Source organism: Geotrypetes seraphini, chromosome 3, assembly GCF_902459505.1.
Source record: "Geotrypetes seraphini chromosome 3, aGeoSer1.1, whole genome shotgun sequence".
NCBI classification, from domain to species: Eukaryota; Metazoa; Chordata; class Amphibia; order Gymnophiona; family Dermophiidae; genus Geotrypetes; species Geotrypetes seraphini.
The window spans coordinates 168,175,577-168,193,960 of NC_047086.1; the positions used below are offsets into that span (position 1 = coordinate 168,175,577).

Genomic DNA, 18,384 nt, shown 5'->3' on the forward strand with positions numbered 1-18,384 from the left:
TATCCAACCTTTTCTTGAATCCCTGAAGGGTGCTTTCCCCTATATAACAGCCTCCGGAAGAGCGTTCCAGATTTCTACCACTCTCTGGGTGAAGAACTTCCTTACGTTTGTGCAGAATCTTTTTCCTTCTAACTTTAGCGAGTGCCCTCTCATTCTCTTCACCTTGGAGAGGGTGAACAATCTCTCTTTCTCTACTAAGTCAATTCCCTTCAATATCTTGAATACTTTGATCATGTCCCCCTCTCAGTCTCCACTTTTCAAGGGAGAAGAGGCCCAGTTTCTCTAGCCTCTCATTCTATGCCAACTTCCCCAGTCGCTTAACCATTTTTGTTGCTCTTCTCTGGACCCTTTCGAGTATGTATGTGTGTATATATATATATATATAAAATTTGATAGGCTGGAAAGGACAACTACGCCACTTCTCTTCACCAAGTTTTAGAAAAACTTTATTTTGGTAAAAAAACCCTCCAAGACAAGCAAATATTGAGTCTTAGCATAACATTACCACCAGAAATATAACAATGGCAATGTGTGTGTATGCACATCTTTGTATATTTTTTAATAATGATCTTTAGTACATATACAATTTAATCATGGTTGGGGGTTTTTCTGTTGTGTAGATAGTCTAAATTCTGGTTTCTTAAAATAGTGCCAAAATAGTAAAATGGTCATTTCCTAACAGCTCAAGAATTTGCTGCAGGGCTTTCTTATGCAATGGACCCTACAGGAAATAGTAAACATTAATGGTTAACATGCTGATACTAAATAACCCCTAACACATTTAAACTTGCAGCAAAAAATCAATAAATACATTTTTAAATGTAGAAAATTATCAACTGTTGTTTTAGACTTATCAGAATCGTAGAAAAGACAACTCTTTGAAGTGAACATATATATTTATTGGGCCCGATTATTCAAAGGATTTGTGCTCCCTAACTTTTATTTGAAAGTTTACTAGGGTTGAGTGCAGGCTTTAGGCAGGGGAAAAAAATGTTTATGAGCCCAGCACTAAGGGCCTCTTTCACAAAGCTGCGCTAGCGTCTGCCACATAGCAAAAGCCCCAAAGCCCTTTAAATCTCTAAGGGCTTCGGGGTCGTTACCGCAGCGGCCTGCGCTAAACGGCTTCGTAAAAGAAGCCCTAAATTTCAGTCATATATCTACACATATGAATAGCAGTCCTAGATTCAAATGCATAACTTCAAAGCTTTTAAACTGGGATGAATTATCAGCTGAAAAATCCTGTGTTGATAAAAATTGGCTCAAATTTAGCTTTTTTTTTTTTTATAAAAAAATATTGGGGCCCAATTTGATTTAGTCACTTGCCATAATGCCTTTCATTGGACATGGCACACACACGTTCTAATTCTTAGAAAATACATAGGACTACTATGTTTGGTTTATGCAAGTAACATCATTAAAACTGTCCTCTATATTATACTATTTGCATATAAATGTAAAGTTTCTTCCATATGACTAGTTACCAATATAAAGCATATCATAACACAATGACATTTTGAGACAAACAGGTATTTATTAAAGATTTGATTGTAAAATATTTGAGTACCTTGCAATTTATTTACATTTTCAAAAACAACAATGTATTCAAGAGTGCTAGATGCAGTAGAGTAGTCAGGAGTACCAGTGTAAACAACACAACTGTTTGCACATTTGCCAAATCTTTTCTTTTCATCCTTATGCTATCAAGCATTACAACAGTGAAAATATTTGCATAGGGAACAGAGAATAGCCCTTGAAGTGTTGTCTCCTGAATTCTGTACAAAGTACAAAAGAGTAATAGCTTTAAAAAAAAAAGTTTTTAAATATCTAGTCTCATGCAAAAGTTATACAATGGCAGGCTTCAAGTTATAAACTTGTAAAATATGCTAATTGATTTAACATCATTTTAAACAAAGAAAATGGAGGTAGTGAACAAAAAAATGTTAAAATCTTTTAAAGTATAAGGCCATTTTTGAGCAGTTACTCATGTGTTTCAACTCTTTAGTGAACTTCATTTTTTATCATCGTCACCTAGGGCTTGATTCACACAAAATCATTTTAGACTTTTAACGCCAAATAAAAATAGTTGAAGTCATGCACCAATATTTGACAGCTTAACCCTTAGAACTGTCAGATCACTACTAGGGGCAACTGTTACCATTTGGAATCTAAGTGCTTGTCAGGGCAGGAGCAAATGAGAATCACCCCTGGGCACGAGAGAAACCCCCAGTAGGTCACAAGGGGAATGAGGAATGGAGGTTGGAGATATGCTCCAGGGCATGGGTGTCTCAGGAAGAGGGGATGGCTGTTGGGGAAGGAAGGTTTCTCTTTGGTGTGAGCCCTTTTAAGAGGATCCCCATAAACATCAGGCTGCTTGTTAGCAGCTCAATACTCTGAGGGAGGGATAATGCAGTTTGCAAAGCTACATGCAATTAACGTCATTTGATTTGCATAATGCAGAGGTGCTTTACATGAATTTGCATGCTTTACATCTCGTTATTATTTAGGTCATATTGCAAAAAATATCTGTGTTAAGTGCAAAAAAGGCATGATTTTATCACTAAAGCACATTAATGGCAAAAATCCTGTGTTATTCTCTTAACACATTTTAGCAACTATCCCTCTAAAATGGCTTGGCTGAGAATTGCCCTTGTCTGATGAACTATAAGGGCCAGATTCTATAAATGGTGCCTAAATTGGCAGCCACCTACAAAAATGCTGTTTAAAGAATCGTGCCTAACAGTGCCTACCAGAAAACTTAGGGTTTTACTGGCCTTCATTGCGGATGACCAAGTTCTTTTCAGAATCGTGTCTAATGGTGCCTAAAGTAATCTCTGCCCCTAACCACGCCTACTTTAACCTTTAACCATTAGATGCCTCCTTAGATGCAATTATGATGCCTACTAGAGAATGACACGGGGAAAAATTTGTCCCCGCTCCTGCAGGAACTCAATTTCCCCGTGAGTTTTGTTGTCCCTGTCAGCTCTGTCTTAACTGCACAAGCCTTGAACACTTAAAGATTTCAATGTGTTTGAGGCTTGTGCAGATGAGGACGGAGCTTGCAGGAGCGGGGCAGGACAAGAACGGGAAAATGAGTTCCCACGGGGACAGCGAAAAATTTGTCTTCGTGTCATTCTCTAATGCTTACCTTTGTAGGCATCTACTGGCAGCAATTTATTTATTTATAATCTTTATTGATTTTCAAACAACCATTGTGCAAAACAAAAATACACATGGGCAATCATTTTAACCCTCCCACCCACCTAATAAATAATCAAGAAAACAAATACATAGAATCTTACAATAATTTTACCCAACCTACAATAATAGTGCAAAAAAACAAAACAAAACAAACCCCAAAAAACCCACCAATTTATTTTTAAAAAGCTTTTAATCATTTTTTTTTTAACGGCATAGTAAATTACCATGCCGATTAAAACCAATTGAAGCAATTTAGGTGGCAATATGGCACCTACTGCTGCCTAACTTATAGCCCTATTTATGGAATCTGGCCCTAAGTATCTAGGCTTCCACAGCATTCATATATTTAATCAGGTTAAAGAGGCATTTTCAGGAAAGGAAAGTTTTCAGATATCTGTGTGCCACAAAATGGAATTTTGTGTTGTGCCATTGTGATGGAATGAGAGCTCCACAAAGAGCAGTTAACAGAGTGGAGCAGAAAGTAAATAAAAGAAAAGGAGAGGAAGTGATGTTGCTTTGAGAGCAAGAATTATGGGGATGGTAGTCTCAGGGGAAATTAAAGGAGGAAGTCAGCAGAAGACAATCAGGGCAAAGTAGGATGAAGAAAGCCTCCAAAAGATAAAGAAGGCAGAAAAAGGAAAGGGTCAGGAAGCAGACGCCACCAGAATAAGGCTGTGGTAAACTAGATAAAACTATTTTAGCCAGAGAAGCAGCCTAATGCTAGTGACATCCTGCAAGAACACAGCTCTCAAAGAGGTTGCTGGTTGTATAGAATCAATGGTATATTCCTGACTGCCTTACCCTAGAATCACAGAGAGTAGTGAACTGTGCTTTAAACCAGTGGTTTGTAACCCAGCCCTCAGACATCCACAGTAAGGAGATAATTGTATAACTGTGGACATTGGTACAGCCAACCAACAATTAAATATCCTTTCCTCTATATAGACCAGTGGTCTCAAACTCAAACCCTTTACAGGGCCACATTTTGGATTTGTTGGTACTTGGGAGGGCCTCAGAAGAAAATAGTTCATGTCTTATTAAAGAAATGACAATTTTGCATGAGGTAAAACTCTTTATAGTTTATAAATCTTTCCTTTTGGCTGTCTTAATAATAATATTGTAATTTATAGCTGAAGAGCCATATGATCAAGAAACTGTTTTATTTTACTTTTGTGATTATGATAAACATGCCGAGGGCCTCAAAATAGTACCTGGCGGGCCGCATGTGGCCCCCGGGCCATGGGTTTGAGACCACTGGTATAGACTTTCCAGATTTTCAAAGCAGAAGTGTATGTATACATTCATTAATAATTACTAGATGCCTCAGGCAGTCAGTCTCTTCGTTACATGCAGTTCTGAGACATATGAAAGCATGCACACTGCCAGAAGTGAATCTATGCAGCAATTGGTTAGGCTATCCTGAAGGACTCTTATGTCCAGAAATCTGGTTTTCTTCTTCTGCTTGAATCTGTCTTGTCTTTGTGGAGCTGGTCTACAGGATCCTTAGTAACAGACTGTCTCAAATGTGTTCAATCAGATTGAGACAAAAATAGGACTCCTAAAGAAATCAGTGTCCTGCTAAATCATGGACTGTGTTGGTTCCTGTCCTAGATTACACTTATGTCATCCACATTTGGAATTTAATTTTATAATAATTCTTTTTTTCATCCCAATATGGTGGCATTATTTCAATTTCATTTTCCTTACTTTGAACTTTTCATACGGGATATACCCTGTTTCTGGTTTGGAGATCCATTGTAAAACTACCATTATTTGAAATATTAAAAACAGCTTACTGTTGATGTCACAGTGACAGACTTTTGTAAACAATAATTTGTATGTGGTAATATGATTATTTACAGATAACTTATTTAAAAGCATTTCAGATCAGAATTGCAGTGATGGGCGAGGTGTTGGCAGATGATCTGGGACAGCCTGCCACAGTGGCCAATCGACAGTTATTAAGAACTTTCCAGAATGACAAAGCCTGTTATTTAGCACTGCTGCTCAGAAGCAACATGCGCCTTCTATTGGTCTTATGAGAGATCTGCATTAGAGAATGACAGGGGGACAAATTTTTCCCCATCCCTGTGGGAACTCATTTTCCCATCCCATCCCATTCTTTTCCTGCCCCTGCCTCATTCCTGCAAGCTCTGTTCTCATCTGCACAAGTCTTTGAGGCTTGTGTGGTTAAGGCAGAGCTTACAGGAATGGGGCAGAGACAGGGACAGCAACAAAACTCACAGGAATGGGACGGGAAAATTGAGTTCCTGCATCTCCAAATGCCTGTTACTTGGCACTGCTGCTCTCGTTCAACATCAAATTACAAAGCAGCCGTTTCACCATCTGCCAATTAAAGGGTTAAAGCTGGGGATGGACACTTTGAGCATTCACAGTGACTGTCACATTCTGACACTGTTAATTGAATCATTTGAATGACATTATTTTGCTGTGTTTTAGCTTGAACACTTTTAACATGCAAAAATCTTTAGGTAGTAATACTAAAATATCATTATTATCAACACTGCTTAAGATAATTAATACCTAAGTATGATGACTAAATAAGTACATAAAATGTCTCATTGAAATTCTAAGTAGTTGCTGAAAAAATTGCAAAAACTATAGTGCGTTTCTTTTTTGTTTGTCTCACCCTGTATACCTGTTTTCCATATTTTATGAAACCCTTCGACTTGGCACAGGGTGGATAACATTGGGGGAGAAGTTGATAAACCTGTTAGAGGAGAAAAGGTTGGGGGGAGGGGATAGTGAGGTTTAAGAAATAAGGGTCAGGTGGGAAGGCTGAGGGAAAGAAAGAGTTAATGGAATTGGCTAAAAGGGAAGTGATGTGGATGATGGGGATAAGAGGATTTGTGTGGAGAAGAGAAGGCAAGAAAACTGGTGGTTTATTTATTTTTTTAAAAAATGATTATCTTGCTTAAAACCTAAGCAGGTACCATAGCAAACATACATAACAAGAAAAAGGGATGGGTAAGACTCGAGGAGAAAGGTGAACGAATTGGGAGAGAATTCAAAACATTGACGTCAAACTTATTCACAATGGTAAAAAATATGATCATGTAACTCCTTTCTTGGTCGATTCACATTGGCTTCCCATTAACCACCGCATTACCTTTAAAATTTTGCTCCTAGTATTTAAAACCCTATCCACTAGCGAACCACAATTTATAAATAGGATGCTTATTCCATATAACACATCCCGCTCTCTTCGTTCTACGGCCCAAGGACTACTGGCAGTCCCTTCCTTAAAAGTTATTGGCACTAGATGTCATGATATGTTTTCAATAGTGGCCCCCCCAGTCTGGAACTCCCTACCCCAATATATAAGAGATGAAAAAGACATTAGCCGTTTTAAAAATAACTTAAAAACCTTTCTGTTTAAAGATGCTTTTAACCTCTAAATGGAATATATACGGTGCAGTAGACTCCCTACTAAAAAATTAAAAAACAAAAGAAAGAAAAATGGATACCCCTCCTTATGTTTTTTCCCTCTATAGCTCTTTTCTTTCTCCAAAATTATTAATTTTGTAACTTTACCCCCTTACTCCCTTCGTATTCAGTTCTGTCGGTATGTCTGTTCGTCCAACCCTTTTTAACTAAATTTTTAAATTGTATGTTGTATGTTTACTTTGAATTTTACTGTAATTCGCTTAGTAAATTATGAATAAGTGATTTATCAAATTTCTAATAAACTTGAAACTTAGGTGATGAGGGCGATGGGAGGCTGAAGAATAAAGTTGTATGGGGTTTGTGGGTAGGATAGCATGGGTAAGGAGCTGTTGCAGCTAGTGGGGAGAAAAAGGGTATGAAGAAAAAAAGTCATTTATTCAGTGGGTAATATGTGAGTTCCGTGTTGTTTAATTTGGGGCTCATGTGCAATATTTCCATAAGATGAAGCATGACTTGGTAGCACCACAGGATGTGCATATGAGAGGGAAAAGTTGAAGATTGGATGGTTATAAAGGACAGCAACTGAGAATCACTCCTGGGCACAAGAGAAACCCCCAGTAGATCACAAGGGGAATGAGGAATGGAGGTTGGAGATGTTGCGGAGGAGGGAATTGTGTTATAACATTGTGTTAATATGATTGTGGTTAAATGTATGTTGTGAGACAATAAAGCTGCGGCCAATGTTTTACCACTGATCGTTTGGAGTCAGAAATAATTTTTGGAGATGAATGGAAAGTAAGGCAAATTAAATTATGAATGCCAATGTTAGAACTGTCAAACACCTATACCTCCGGAAATTTCCACATCAGCATTCATACCTGCTTCAATTTATGTAGAATCCTTGACTAATATCTCACTTGGACCTGAGGTTTGGAGGAGTGCTTGAGTAGGGGAACTGTGCTCACCTCTCTGGAATTCAAAATCACCTCCTTCAGCAAAACTGAGCTTTGGGTGGCTCCTTAAACAACTCCCTGGAAATGTGCAGGTTTGCAAAATGTACCACTTATAGGTTTAGAAACCACCTCATAAAAATCACATCCTATGTAGCACTTCTTAAATATGCAAGCCCCCCTCCTTCCCCAGTGGTGTCATATTGGTTTTGTACATGGTAATTGTAAAATGGGGACTCCAGTTATACCATGCACTACATACATGTTTCTGTCAATATATTACATATATTTTACAAAACGTTCACATCTATTTATAAAATGCTAAAAATACTTTTAAATGCACAGAATATTCATGTAGTAACTTAGAATCCCTGTGCAAAATTAGCTTCAATGTCAGTGCTATTGCAGAAGCTTCCTTTTTGTCTATCAGTTCTGATAAGACTGTGTAATTGCAATGAAATAGATAATTGATTCTGAGTTTGATTCTTTATGTTGGTGAAACACCTGAAGAAAAGATGCTTCTTCCTTCTTCCTGTGATATGCAGAGCCATATTTTCAACATCATTTTATGTAAAATGTTATTATTTCTCCTAGTCCTGAATTTGGGTAAATCAAGCCCTGTGTTTTGATCTTTTATATTAATTTGGCAAGGAATGCTAATGCTAATATTCCTAACATCTTTGAAAAACACGAAGACAACATCTTTTCCATATGTTTTAAACAAATGGAACAGTGAAGACCAACATCTGGCAATTATGGTTAAAGTCCATTAGAAAAGCAGTAATATATGGAATACCGGTAAGTAAGGCAGCAAGAAGGGGATACTGTACTGCCTGCTTACATTTACCAAATGCTAAAATGTTTGGTTTTTCAACAAGACATCATGTCTACAAGTTGTACAAAATATTCAGTAAGCTCTGATTATGAGAACTGTGCATTCTGTTTTACTGTTGATAAGTACAGCATTTTAGTCAACGTAAAAAGCACATTTTCTAGATGTTCCTATCCAGAGAAAATATCATACAAGACAAGTGCTAATTTATCAAAATGTCTTAAATGCTACATATATGTAAACTTTTATTTTATTAAATCTTTTCATATTCAAAAAGTAAAGTATCAAGGTTCATAGGTCTTTTTTTCCCCCCTAAAGTACATAACATTATACAGCAGTATTACAACTGGAAAGCCAGTCTAATAAATCAATTACAATATATGACATCTGAATTGTACATAGTCTTTGTTCTTCTAACAAGTAAAAAAGGATATCAGCGCTTTAAAGGTTGTTCAGACATGGATTCCTTTAAATGGTTTGTGCTTCTCCGACAAGCAAATTCTGTAACAGATGCCACAGTTTTGGCAGTGGACAACCCAAGGAATCCCCAGTCCAATGTATTTTTGCTTTCAATAAACAATAAATAGCTCTTATTTCTATACAGATATATTGGCTTCATAAACAGTGTATTTGTTGCAGTACTGCATACCCACAATGCTGCTCTCACCCTTTCTCAACAGAATTTTCTGTTTTATACAAAGAAAAATAATAAAAATAAAATACTACAAACCAAAACTGTGGTTCGTTTCAATAATTTAAGTGTAAGAATATTGCACACACAAAGTTTGTTCTTAAATGCAGATAGACTTCATGTTATTGAATATTATATTGCAACAACCAAGTGGAATTTGTATCAGTCTTATCTTGCACATGCATTTCGAGGAAACACAGACTGTTCATATTCATAGAACTATAAATACATAATTGGTTTCTCGCTTGCATTTAAGCAAAGGCAAACAAATATATTTTGGCAATATTATTATCTTCCTTTTTCTTTATATCAGAGCCTGAAAGAATTTGGAAAATAATGTCAATAAAGACTATATATATATTTCTCTCTTTCACAGTAGCCTGAGTAGTGCTAAACTGAAGCTCTCCAGGAACTCAGTTTCAGGTGTTATTTAACTACTTTGTTTTTCCTCAACCTCAAACAAATTCCTAAAAGTGTTAAGTTTCAGAAGTTGAGCCCACAGTGCTCTCAACAAGAGCTTTGTAAATAGTACAGTTCAAAAATCGTGGAAAAGAATCTCTGTGCATGAGGGTATATATCTGAAGCTGGGCATCTTCATACATATGAGGGCTGGGATCCAACAAATTCCTGTTGATCACTTCTCGCACTCGAGAATCTAGACTGACCTGAAGACAATATAGAAAATATTAAGACATTAAGGAAGGTACTGTGAGCCAGTTTGGGGTACTGAATTATTTTACATACATACCTAGGAGAATGGTTTTATATAACAGTAATTTCTTTTTTGTTTGTTTGTTTGCAAATCCTTTTAGCAGTATGCCTTGAGTTATAAATGCCTATCTAATTTAAAATAAATAAATCATGTCACTCAGGAACCTGTTAATAAAGGGTATTAATCCCTCAATTTTACATGATTGCAGAGCCCACTTGCATGCTTAAACTAGTAAGTTAGGTGCTAACATCCAATTATTGATGTCAATTGGCACTAAGTTGGATTTACGCACACATCAGTCTATGCGCTATTTTATAATGCTGCATGCCAAAAGTGTCTCATGTGCAACTCAAAATGGGTGTGGCAATGAAAGGGGCATGTAAGATGAAGGGAAGATAGTTGATCATGTATAATCAATTCATCAATTCTAATGTCATTCCCAACTTCAAATAAAGGCCAAAATGGCATCTAATATAACAAATCTAAATCAAATTATTTATTAAAGATATCATAAATATCCAAATTTATAATAGAAATAGAATCTTAATCCTTATTGAGTATTCAAAGAAAAATGTGGTGGACATATCATAAATTATACATTCTTCAATCTTGAGAACCTCTTATGATATATACTATTCCAAGTTCCAGTCTTGTATGTTGTTATAATCATTTATGTCCACCGCCCCCTACCAAAATAGATTTTATCTTTTAAATTTATTTACTATGAATTGCATTTAATGTCCTATAATTATTGTGATCACTCAATGTATTAATTTTACTGTTATAAGTACTAACCTTAAGGTTAGTATTTATAACCTTAAGGTTATAACTCAATTTAAAGAGTTATAACCTTAAGTATTTATAACAGTAAAATTAATACATTGAGTGATCACAATAATTATAGGACATTAAATGCAATTCATAGTAAATAAATTTAAAAGATAAAATCTACATACAAGACTGGAACCTGGAATAGTATATATCATAAGAGGTTCTCAAGATTGAAGTCTGTATAATTTATGATATGTCCACCACATTTTTCTTTGAATACTCAATAAGGATTAAGATTCTATTTCTATTATACATTTGGATATTTATGATATCTTTAATAAATAATTTGATTTAGATTCGTTATATTAGATGCCATTTTGGCCTTTATTTGAAGTTGGGAATGACATTAGAATTGATTATACATGATCAACTATCTTCCCTTCATCTTATTTGTTTACATTTATAGGGTTGATATATGATTAAGGCCTTTTCATACAATATCTTTAATGAAAGGGGCATGGGCAGGTCAGGGGCATTCCAGATATTTAGGTGCAGTGTTATAGAATATCAGAGTTACACGCCCAGCTTGTACACCAGGATTGACAGCAGGTTCAAGTTTTAAGTTTATTTGTATTTTGATATACCGACCATCACATGTATCTGGTCGGTTTACAATAGTAAGAAGATAAAAATAGAAAATAATGGTTTTTTTTAATGAAAGTTAAATCTAAATATGGGAGAAAATAAAATCTCTGTAGGAATAGGAGGAAGGAGGTCAGGACAAAGACTTGATTGCAAAGGATTCGAAACAGAGGAAAAAGAGGTGAAGGGAAGATTTTTAAATTACATTGTATAAATAAAAATAAAATGAGGGAAGAGGGGGAGGGTAAAAACACGAGGAAAGGATGGGGTACCGCTTCCTAGAAGCGTTTTTATTTTCCCATGTTTATTTGGGGATTCAGTTGGAGTTTTGATAAGCTTCTTTGAAAAGGTTCCTGTCAGTAAGTCCTCATCCCCAATGTTGGGCATGGGAATCCACTTCTAAGTGCTATTCTATAAAGAGGGCTCAGCACAAAATTTGAATACCATGTACTGAACCTGGCTTTTCACTTAAATACGTCAAATGTTAGGCCAGATCATCAATGCTTCTTACGTTCTTCTCAACAGTGTTTCCTGAACATAAGAACATAAGAATTGCTGCTGCTGGGTCAGACCAGTGGTCCATCATGTTCACGCGACCAGCATCCTAACTGAGACTAGCCCTACCAGCATACGTCATTGTTCAGCAGGAACTTGTCTAACTTTGTCTTGAATCCCTGGAGGGTGTTTTCCCCTATGATAGACTCCGGAAGAGTGTTCCAGTTTTCTACCACTCTCTGGGTGAAGAACTTCCATACGTTTGTATGGAATCTATCAACTTTACAGAGTGCCCTCTCGTTCTCCCTATCTTGGAGAGGGTAAACAGCCTGTCCTTATATACTAAGTCTATCCCCTTCAGTACCTTGAATGTTTTGATCATGTCCCCTCTCATCTCCTCTGTTCGAGGGAGAAGAGGCCCAGTTTCTCTAATCTTTCACTGTAAAGCAGCTGCTCCAACTCCTTAACCATCTTAGTCGCTCTTCTCTGGACCCTTTCGAGTAGTACCATGCCCTTCTTCATGTATGGCGACCAGTGCTGTATGCAGTACTCCAGGTGAAGGCGCACTATGGCCCAGTACAGCGGCATGATAACCTTCTCTGATCTGTTCGTGATCCCCTTCTTTATCATTCCTAGCATTCTGTTCGCCTTTTTTGCTGCCGCCGCACATTGCACAGATGGCTTCATCGACTTGTCGATCAGAACTCCCAAGTCCCTTTCCTGGGAGGTCTCTCCAAGTCCTGCCCTGGACATTCTGTATTCGTGCATGAGATTTTTGTTACCGACATGCATCACTTTACACTTATCCACATTGAACCTTATCTATCATGTCGATGCGCATTCCTCGAGTCTGATTATGTCACGTTGCAGATCTTCGCACTCCCCCTGCGTCTTTACTAGCCTGAATAACTTTGTATCATCCGCAAATTTATATACCTCACTCGCCATACCAATGTCCAGATTGTTTATAAAGATATTAAAGAGCACGGGTCCAATGAGGTATGTAACACTTTTTCTAAGATAAGTTTGTGAATTTGTCAGACCTCGTATATTTTTTGCCTTTACTTTTTGATTTACCCTCATCTATGAATTTTGGAATAGTTTTTCTGTCTTTAGATTTTTGTAGTTGAAATAGTTAGCTATAGTTGTATTTTAATATTTTTTCTGTAAACTGCTTAAATACATTGTGATAAGCAGTAATTAATCCACTCCAATCTAAGCCCATGCAAGGGCTGTGTCACGGGCAAAAAGCTAAGGCCCTCTTTTACTAAGCTGTAGCCCAGGGCGCTAAATGCTGACACTGCTCCGACACAGGAATTCTATGAGCAGCATTGGAGCTATTATTAATTGCATGCATAAATTTAAATTAAAACCAATTGCTTCTTAAGAACCCAATTATCAGCACTAATTGGCTCATTATTCAATTACATTACATGCGAAACTCAATGCACCGTTTATAGAATTAGAGGGACAGTGGTGATATTCGGCTGCACTCAAGCAGTTTAGGGTTAATTCTATTAACAGTGTGCCTATGTAGAGCCTACTGGTTATATGGATAGCAGCAATATTCAGTCACTATCCATATAGCCACGTGATTTCATTTAAACTCATGAAACTAGCAGGCCTTACTTAAAGGGGTAACTTTATAAAAGTGGGTAGTAATACTTCACACTATACACCTGCATTAATGTTTAAAATAATGGCACATACACAAGCATGTTTGTATGTAAGAAGTAAATGCTACAAACCAACTTATACATAGTTTAGAGTAGCACATATCTTGCACAGCATGTGTTTCAGTGGTAGAAAACTGGAACGCTCTTCCGGAGTCTGCCATAGGGATTCAAGACAAAGTTAGACAAATTCCTGCTGAACCAGAACATACGCAGGTAGGGCTAGTCTCAGGGCGCTGGTCTTTGACCAGAGGGCCACCGCATGAGCGGACTGCTGGGTACGATGGACCACCGGTCTGACACAACAGCGGCAATTCTTATGTTCTTTCACAGATGAGTGTACACATAGCCAGTTGTCTTGGCAGGACTCACACTTATATGTGTAACTATCAGCATATCTTCAGTATTTAGGCAGAAGCACTTATGTCAGTTCTATTCATAAGAACATAAGAATTGCCGCTGCTGGGTCAGACCAGTGGTCCATCCTGCCCAGCAGTCCGCTCACGCGTCGGCCCTCAGGTCAAAGACCAGTGCTCTAAATGAGTCCAGCCTCACCTGCGTACGTTCCGGTTCAGCAGGAACTTGTCCAATTTTGTCTTGAAACCCTGGAAGATGTTTTCCTCTATAACAGACTCCGGAAGAGCGTTCCAGTTTTCCATCACTTTCTGGGTGAAGAAGAACTTCCTTACGTTTGTACGTAATCTATCCTCTTTCAACTTTAGAGAGTGCCCTCTCGTTCTCCCTATCTTGGAGAGTGTGAACAGTCTGTCTTTATCTACTAAGTCTATTCCCTTCAGTATTTTGAATGTTTTGATCAAGTCCCCTCTCAGTCTCCTCTTTTCAAGTTTCTCCAATCTCTCACTGTACGGCAACTCCTCCAGCCCCTTAACCATTTTAGTCGCTCTTCTCTGGACCCTTTCGAGTAGTACCATGTCCTTCTTCGTGTACGGCAACCAGTGCTAGATGCAGTACTCCAAGTGAGGGCGCACCATGACCCAGTACAGCGGCATGATAACCCTCTCCAATCTGTTTTTGATCACCTTCTTCATCATTCCTAGAATTCTGTTTGCCCCTTTTGCCGCCGCCACGCATTGTGCAGACGGCTACATCGACTGTTGATCAGAACTCCCAAGTCTCTTTTCTGGGAGGTCTCTCCAAGTATCGCCCCGGACATCTTGGATTCGTGCATGAGATTTTTGTTACTGACATGCATCACTTTACACTTATCTACATTGAACCTCATTTGCCATGTTGATGCCCATTTCTCAAACTTGATTATGTCACATTGCAAATGTTCACAAACCTCCTGTGTCTTCAATTCTCTGAATAACTTTGTATCGTCCGCAAATTTAATCACCTCACTCGTCATACCAATGTCCAGATAGTTTATAAAGACATTGAAGAGCACGGGTCCAAGCACCGAGCCCTGCAGCACCCCACTGGTGACGCTCTTCCAGTCCGAGTATTGTCCATTTACCCCACTTTCTGTTTCCTATGCTCCAGCCAGTTTTTAATCCACATGAGTATTTCACCCTCGATTCCTGGCGTGATTGCCTCTAAATTATAGGCACGTGTTTCACCTGTTAGGCTATTATTTAATAAAAGAAAGTAGGCTCCACATAGGCACAGGAGAAGAAGGGCAAGGTTAGGTAATGTTACTGATCCAGGCATCAAGTTAGAGAATTGCCCCCAGAGGGCCTGATATTCAGGACTGACTTCTAGGGGCAGACTGACAGTGATATGGGTCCCAGGACAATAAGGAGTCATGGGCCACTAGCTAAGGTGGAGAGGTCTAGTGGTTAGGAGTGGAGGAGTGCCCTAGTGGTTAGAGCTGCTGCCTCAGCACACTGAAGTTGTAGGTTCGATCCCAGCACTTCTCCTTGTGACCCTGGGCAAGTCATTTTAACTATGGTATCTGGGGCAGTGGAGGGTTGATTGTGAGCCCACAGGGACAGATAGGAAGAATACCGAGTACTAGTTGTAGCTGTTGTATGGTCTCGCCGCGTGCCACAGCATGATGGCTGAAACGTCAGTTCTACCTACCCAGATGTGGCGAGACCCGGACAACAGCAACAATCATGATGCCAGCCACGGAAGCTGAAGAGAACACTTAAGAGTACCTGATTTAATAAATCCCAATAAATAAATTGATATATATACAGTCAAAGCTCGGTTTACGAGTAACCTGGTTTGCAAGTGTTTTGCAAGACGAGCAAAACACTCAGCAAACTTTTGACTCGCAAACCAAGCATTGACTCGATTTGCGAGCTCCCACCCGACCCGACCGTGGGAACCAACAGTATTGCTCCCCCCGAGGCCACCGGCGCTGCTCCCTCCCTTCACGATCGTCTTCTCCCCATCTACCGACTAGCCCTGTCCTTACCCGTGTGCCACCGGAGTTAGAAAGGGCCTGCTGCCAGTCTGCTGCTGAGCCTTGAGCATCTGCGCATGCTCAAGGCCTTCTTGATCTCATCCTCACCGAGATTCTCATGAGACTCGAAATTTCAAGAGAATTTCGGAGAGGGTGAGATCCAGAAGGCCTGAGCATGCGCAGATGCTCAAGGCTCAGCAGCAGACCGGCGGCAGGCACTTTCTATCACTGGCGGTGCAGGGGAAAGGACAGGGCCAGTCGGGGAGGGGGGGAGAGGCGATAGCAGCACCGGTGGCCTTGGATGGACCATGGGAGTCGGGGTATGTCCGGTAGGAGTGAGCCAGCACCTGACAGTCCCAGCAGAGGGGGTAGTGGCATCCGGGGGTGGGGTGGAGACAGCATCCGGGAGCGGCAGAGCCAACAGTGTCCAGTCAGGCTCTCTGGCGGTGGTGGCGGTTTGCTTACAGCCAGCACCACCTGCAGTGAGAGGCAGCGAACAGCAGCAGAGGAGGAGAATTGGAGGAGCCGCGTGGATACGTCTGTGGCAGAGGCAGCGGTGGAGGAGTCCCTAATGGTAATTAAGTTTTTGGGGATGTGGAACAAATTGTTCAAGTTTACACTAACTCTTATGGGAAAAGTTGCTTTGATATACGATTAAGAGCATGCTTCTGGAACGAATTATGCTCATAAACCAAGGTACCACTGTATATATATATATATATATATATATATATATATATATATATATATACACCATTATATATTTCCAGCGCCTATCTTTGCCAGGGGAAATAGGGAAGAGTGGGCCCCTGCTGCTGTGGAACATTGGGCACTGCTCTTTTGTCAGTCCACCCCTGCTGGCTTCTATCCAGATAAATCCCATTCACAGGACCATACCTGGATTTTCAGCCTTATATACCCAGATAATACCACTGAAATCCAGTTTGACTGTCTAGGCACTAGCTGAGCAGTACCATGGCAGTCTGGGGGCAGAGCTGGGAGTTAGCTTTAATTTTATTTCATATGCCACCTTTACTGGTGCACAGATAAAAGCAGTTTACAATAAAATAAATTAAGAACATAAAGAAAGAACTACAATTACAGTTGGACAGGAAGCACCCACAGAAGAATCTCCTCAAGAATACACTCCACTAGAGGTTATGGCCACTCTTTTGAATCCAGAGCTGGCATGGGCAGCAATTAATGGAAATCATTTCTGTCTAAGCAGCCTGGACCATCAAGTACATAAATGCTCAAAAGGAACTTCAGGAAGGCAGACCCACCTGACCCCCTTGCATACATACCTTGCTACAGCCCTATAGCCAGTAATTATTAATGTCTTGATTCTCTGATTGGCTTAGGGCCTTAGGCCCCTTCCAGTGCATCCCAAGATGCACTGAGAAGGGGAAAGGGCCACAATTTTGAAGAGGCAGCCTTATCGGCAGGGGGGAGTGGGCATCCCTCCTACCGATGCTTCATCCAAAGGTACTGGGGGGGGGGGGTGTGCTGGGGAAGGAAATTGGGATCTTCCTGCCAATTCAGCTGATCGCAGCCAGCTCAGCTGCTCAGAGATTCCCCTGCCATGATTAACTGATGGCAGCTGTGCACTATTTTCAGGATCCCCTGGCAAAGATAGGCGCTGGAAATGAATCGCCCCTACATAGGTGCTTTAGGTCACATAACACCACTTACAGTGTTGGCCACGCCTACATTGGTGTGCAACGGCCTAAAGCACCTATGTAGGTGTGATTCCAGTGCCTTTTATTTAGGTGCTGGTAGGTGCTTTATTTTTACCATTTTTCATAGCTTTAAACGGGGTTCCTCAATTAACAGGCTCTAGTAAGCTGCCTTTTGGCGCCTAAGTTTTAGCACCATTTATAGAATATCCCCCTAAATGACTCAAGAATATGGGATCAGGGTATAAGGTAGCTACTGGAACTTATCTGGGTATCAGTGATATTCAATCCTCTACGTGGCGAACTATTCGGATAAAGGACAGCAAAAAAAAAAATAAAAAAAAAATTGTCTTAACTTTATTCAGGTAGTTATCTGGATATTGGTACCCAGATAAGGGACAGCAGCTGCCTTATACCTGGGCATTCAGGCCTGATTCTACAAACGATGCCTAAAGTTAGGCACCTAGAAAAGCTTAATTGGCACAGATAACAAGCAATTAACACCTCATAATTAGCTTACATTAAAATTAATTGGAAGGTAGGCGCCTACCACTTTCAGGTAGGTATCTAGTCCAAGGTGCCTACCAGAAAGTAGATGTGGTTAGGGGGTGGATTGTTGATGTGTTTTGCGTATAGGCGCCTGTTTTGGACTAAGGTTCAGACGCCTACCGGTGCCCAAGTCCATTTTAGGTGTCACAGTGTGATTCTACAGCATCTACCTAAAGATTGACATGCGCATAGCGCTATGCTCCTAAGCACCTATGGTTTAGATACTGTTTATAGAATTGGGCCCTAAGTGCAACTGTCTAGATATGGCCCAATGCTGAATATCCAGTTATGAAGAGCCCACAGCAGCCAGTCTTTAAAAGAACACTGATCACCACAGGCTGAATACTAACCCAACAAATCCATTTAAAAATCTGACCTGTATATCCCTAAAACTCCCAAGCTCAAGAAACCAAAAC

General features: G+C 39.6%; 1 protein-coding gene across 3 annotated transcripts in view; it reads right to left on the minus strand.

The window, feature by feature from the left end:
- Positions 1–5,509: 5,509 nt before the first annotated feature.
- The window catches only part of RGS17 (regulator of G protein signaling 17), a 156,584-nt gene continuing 143,709 nt past the window's right edge, over positions 5,510–18,384 (minus strand). For all 3 annotated transcript variants that reach the window (XM_033935712.1, XM_033935711.1, XM_033935713.1), the window contains exon 5: positions 5,510–9,744. In XM_033935712.1, the coding sequence (XP_033791603.1) occupies positions 9,556–9,744 (189 nt within the window). In that variant the 3' untranslated portion in view covers positions 5,510–9,555. The remainder of the gene's footprint in view (positions 9,745–18,384) is intronic.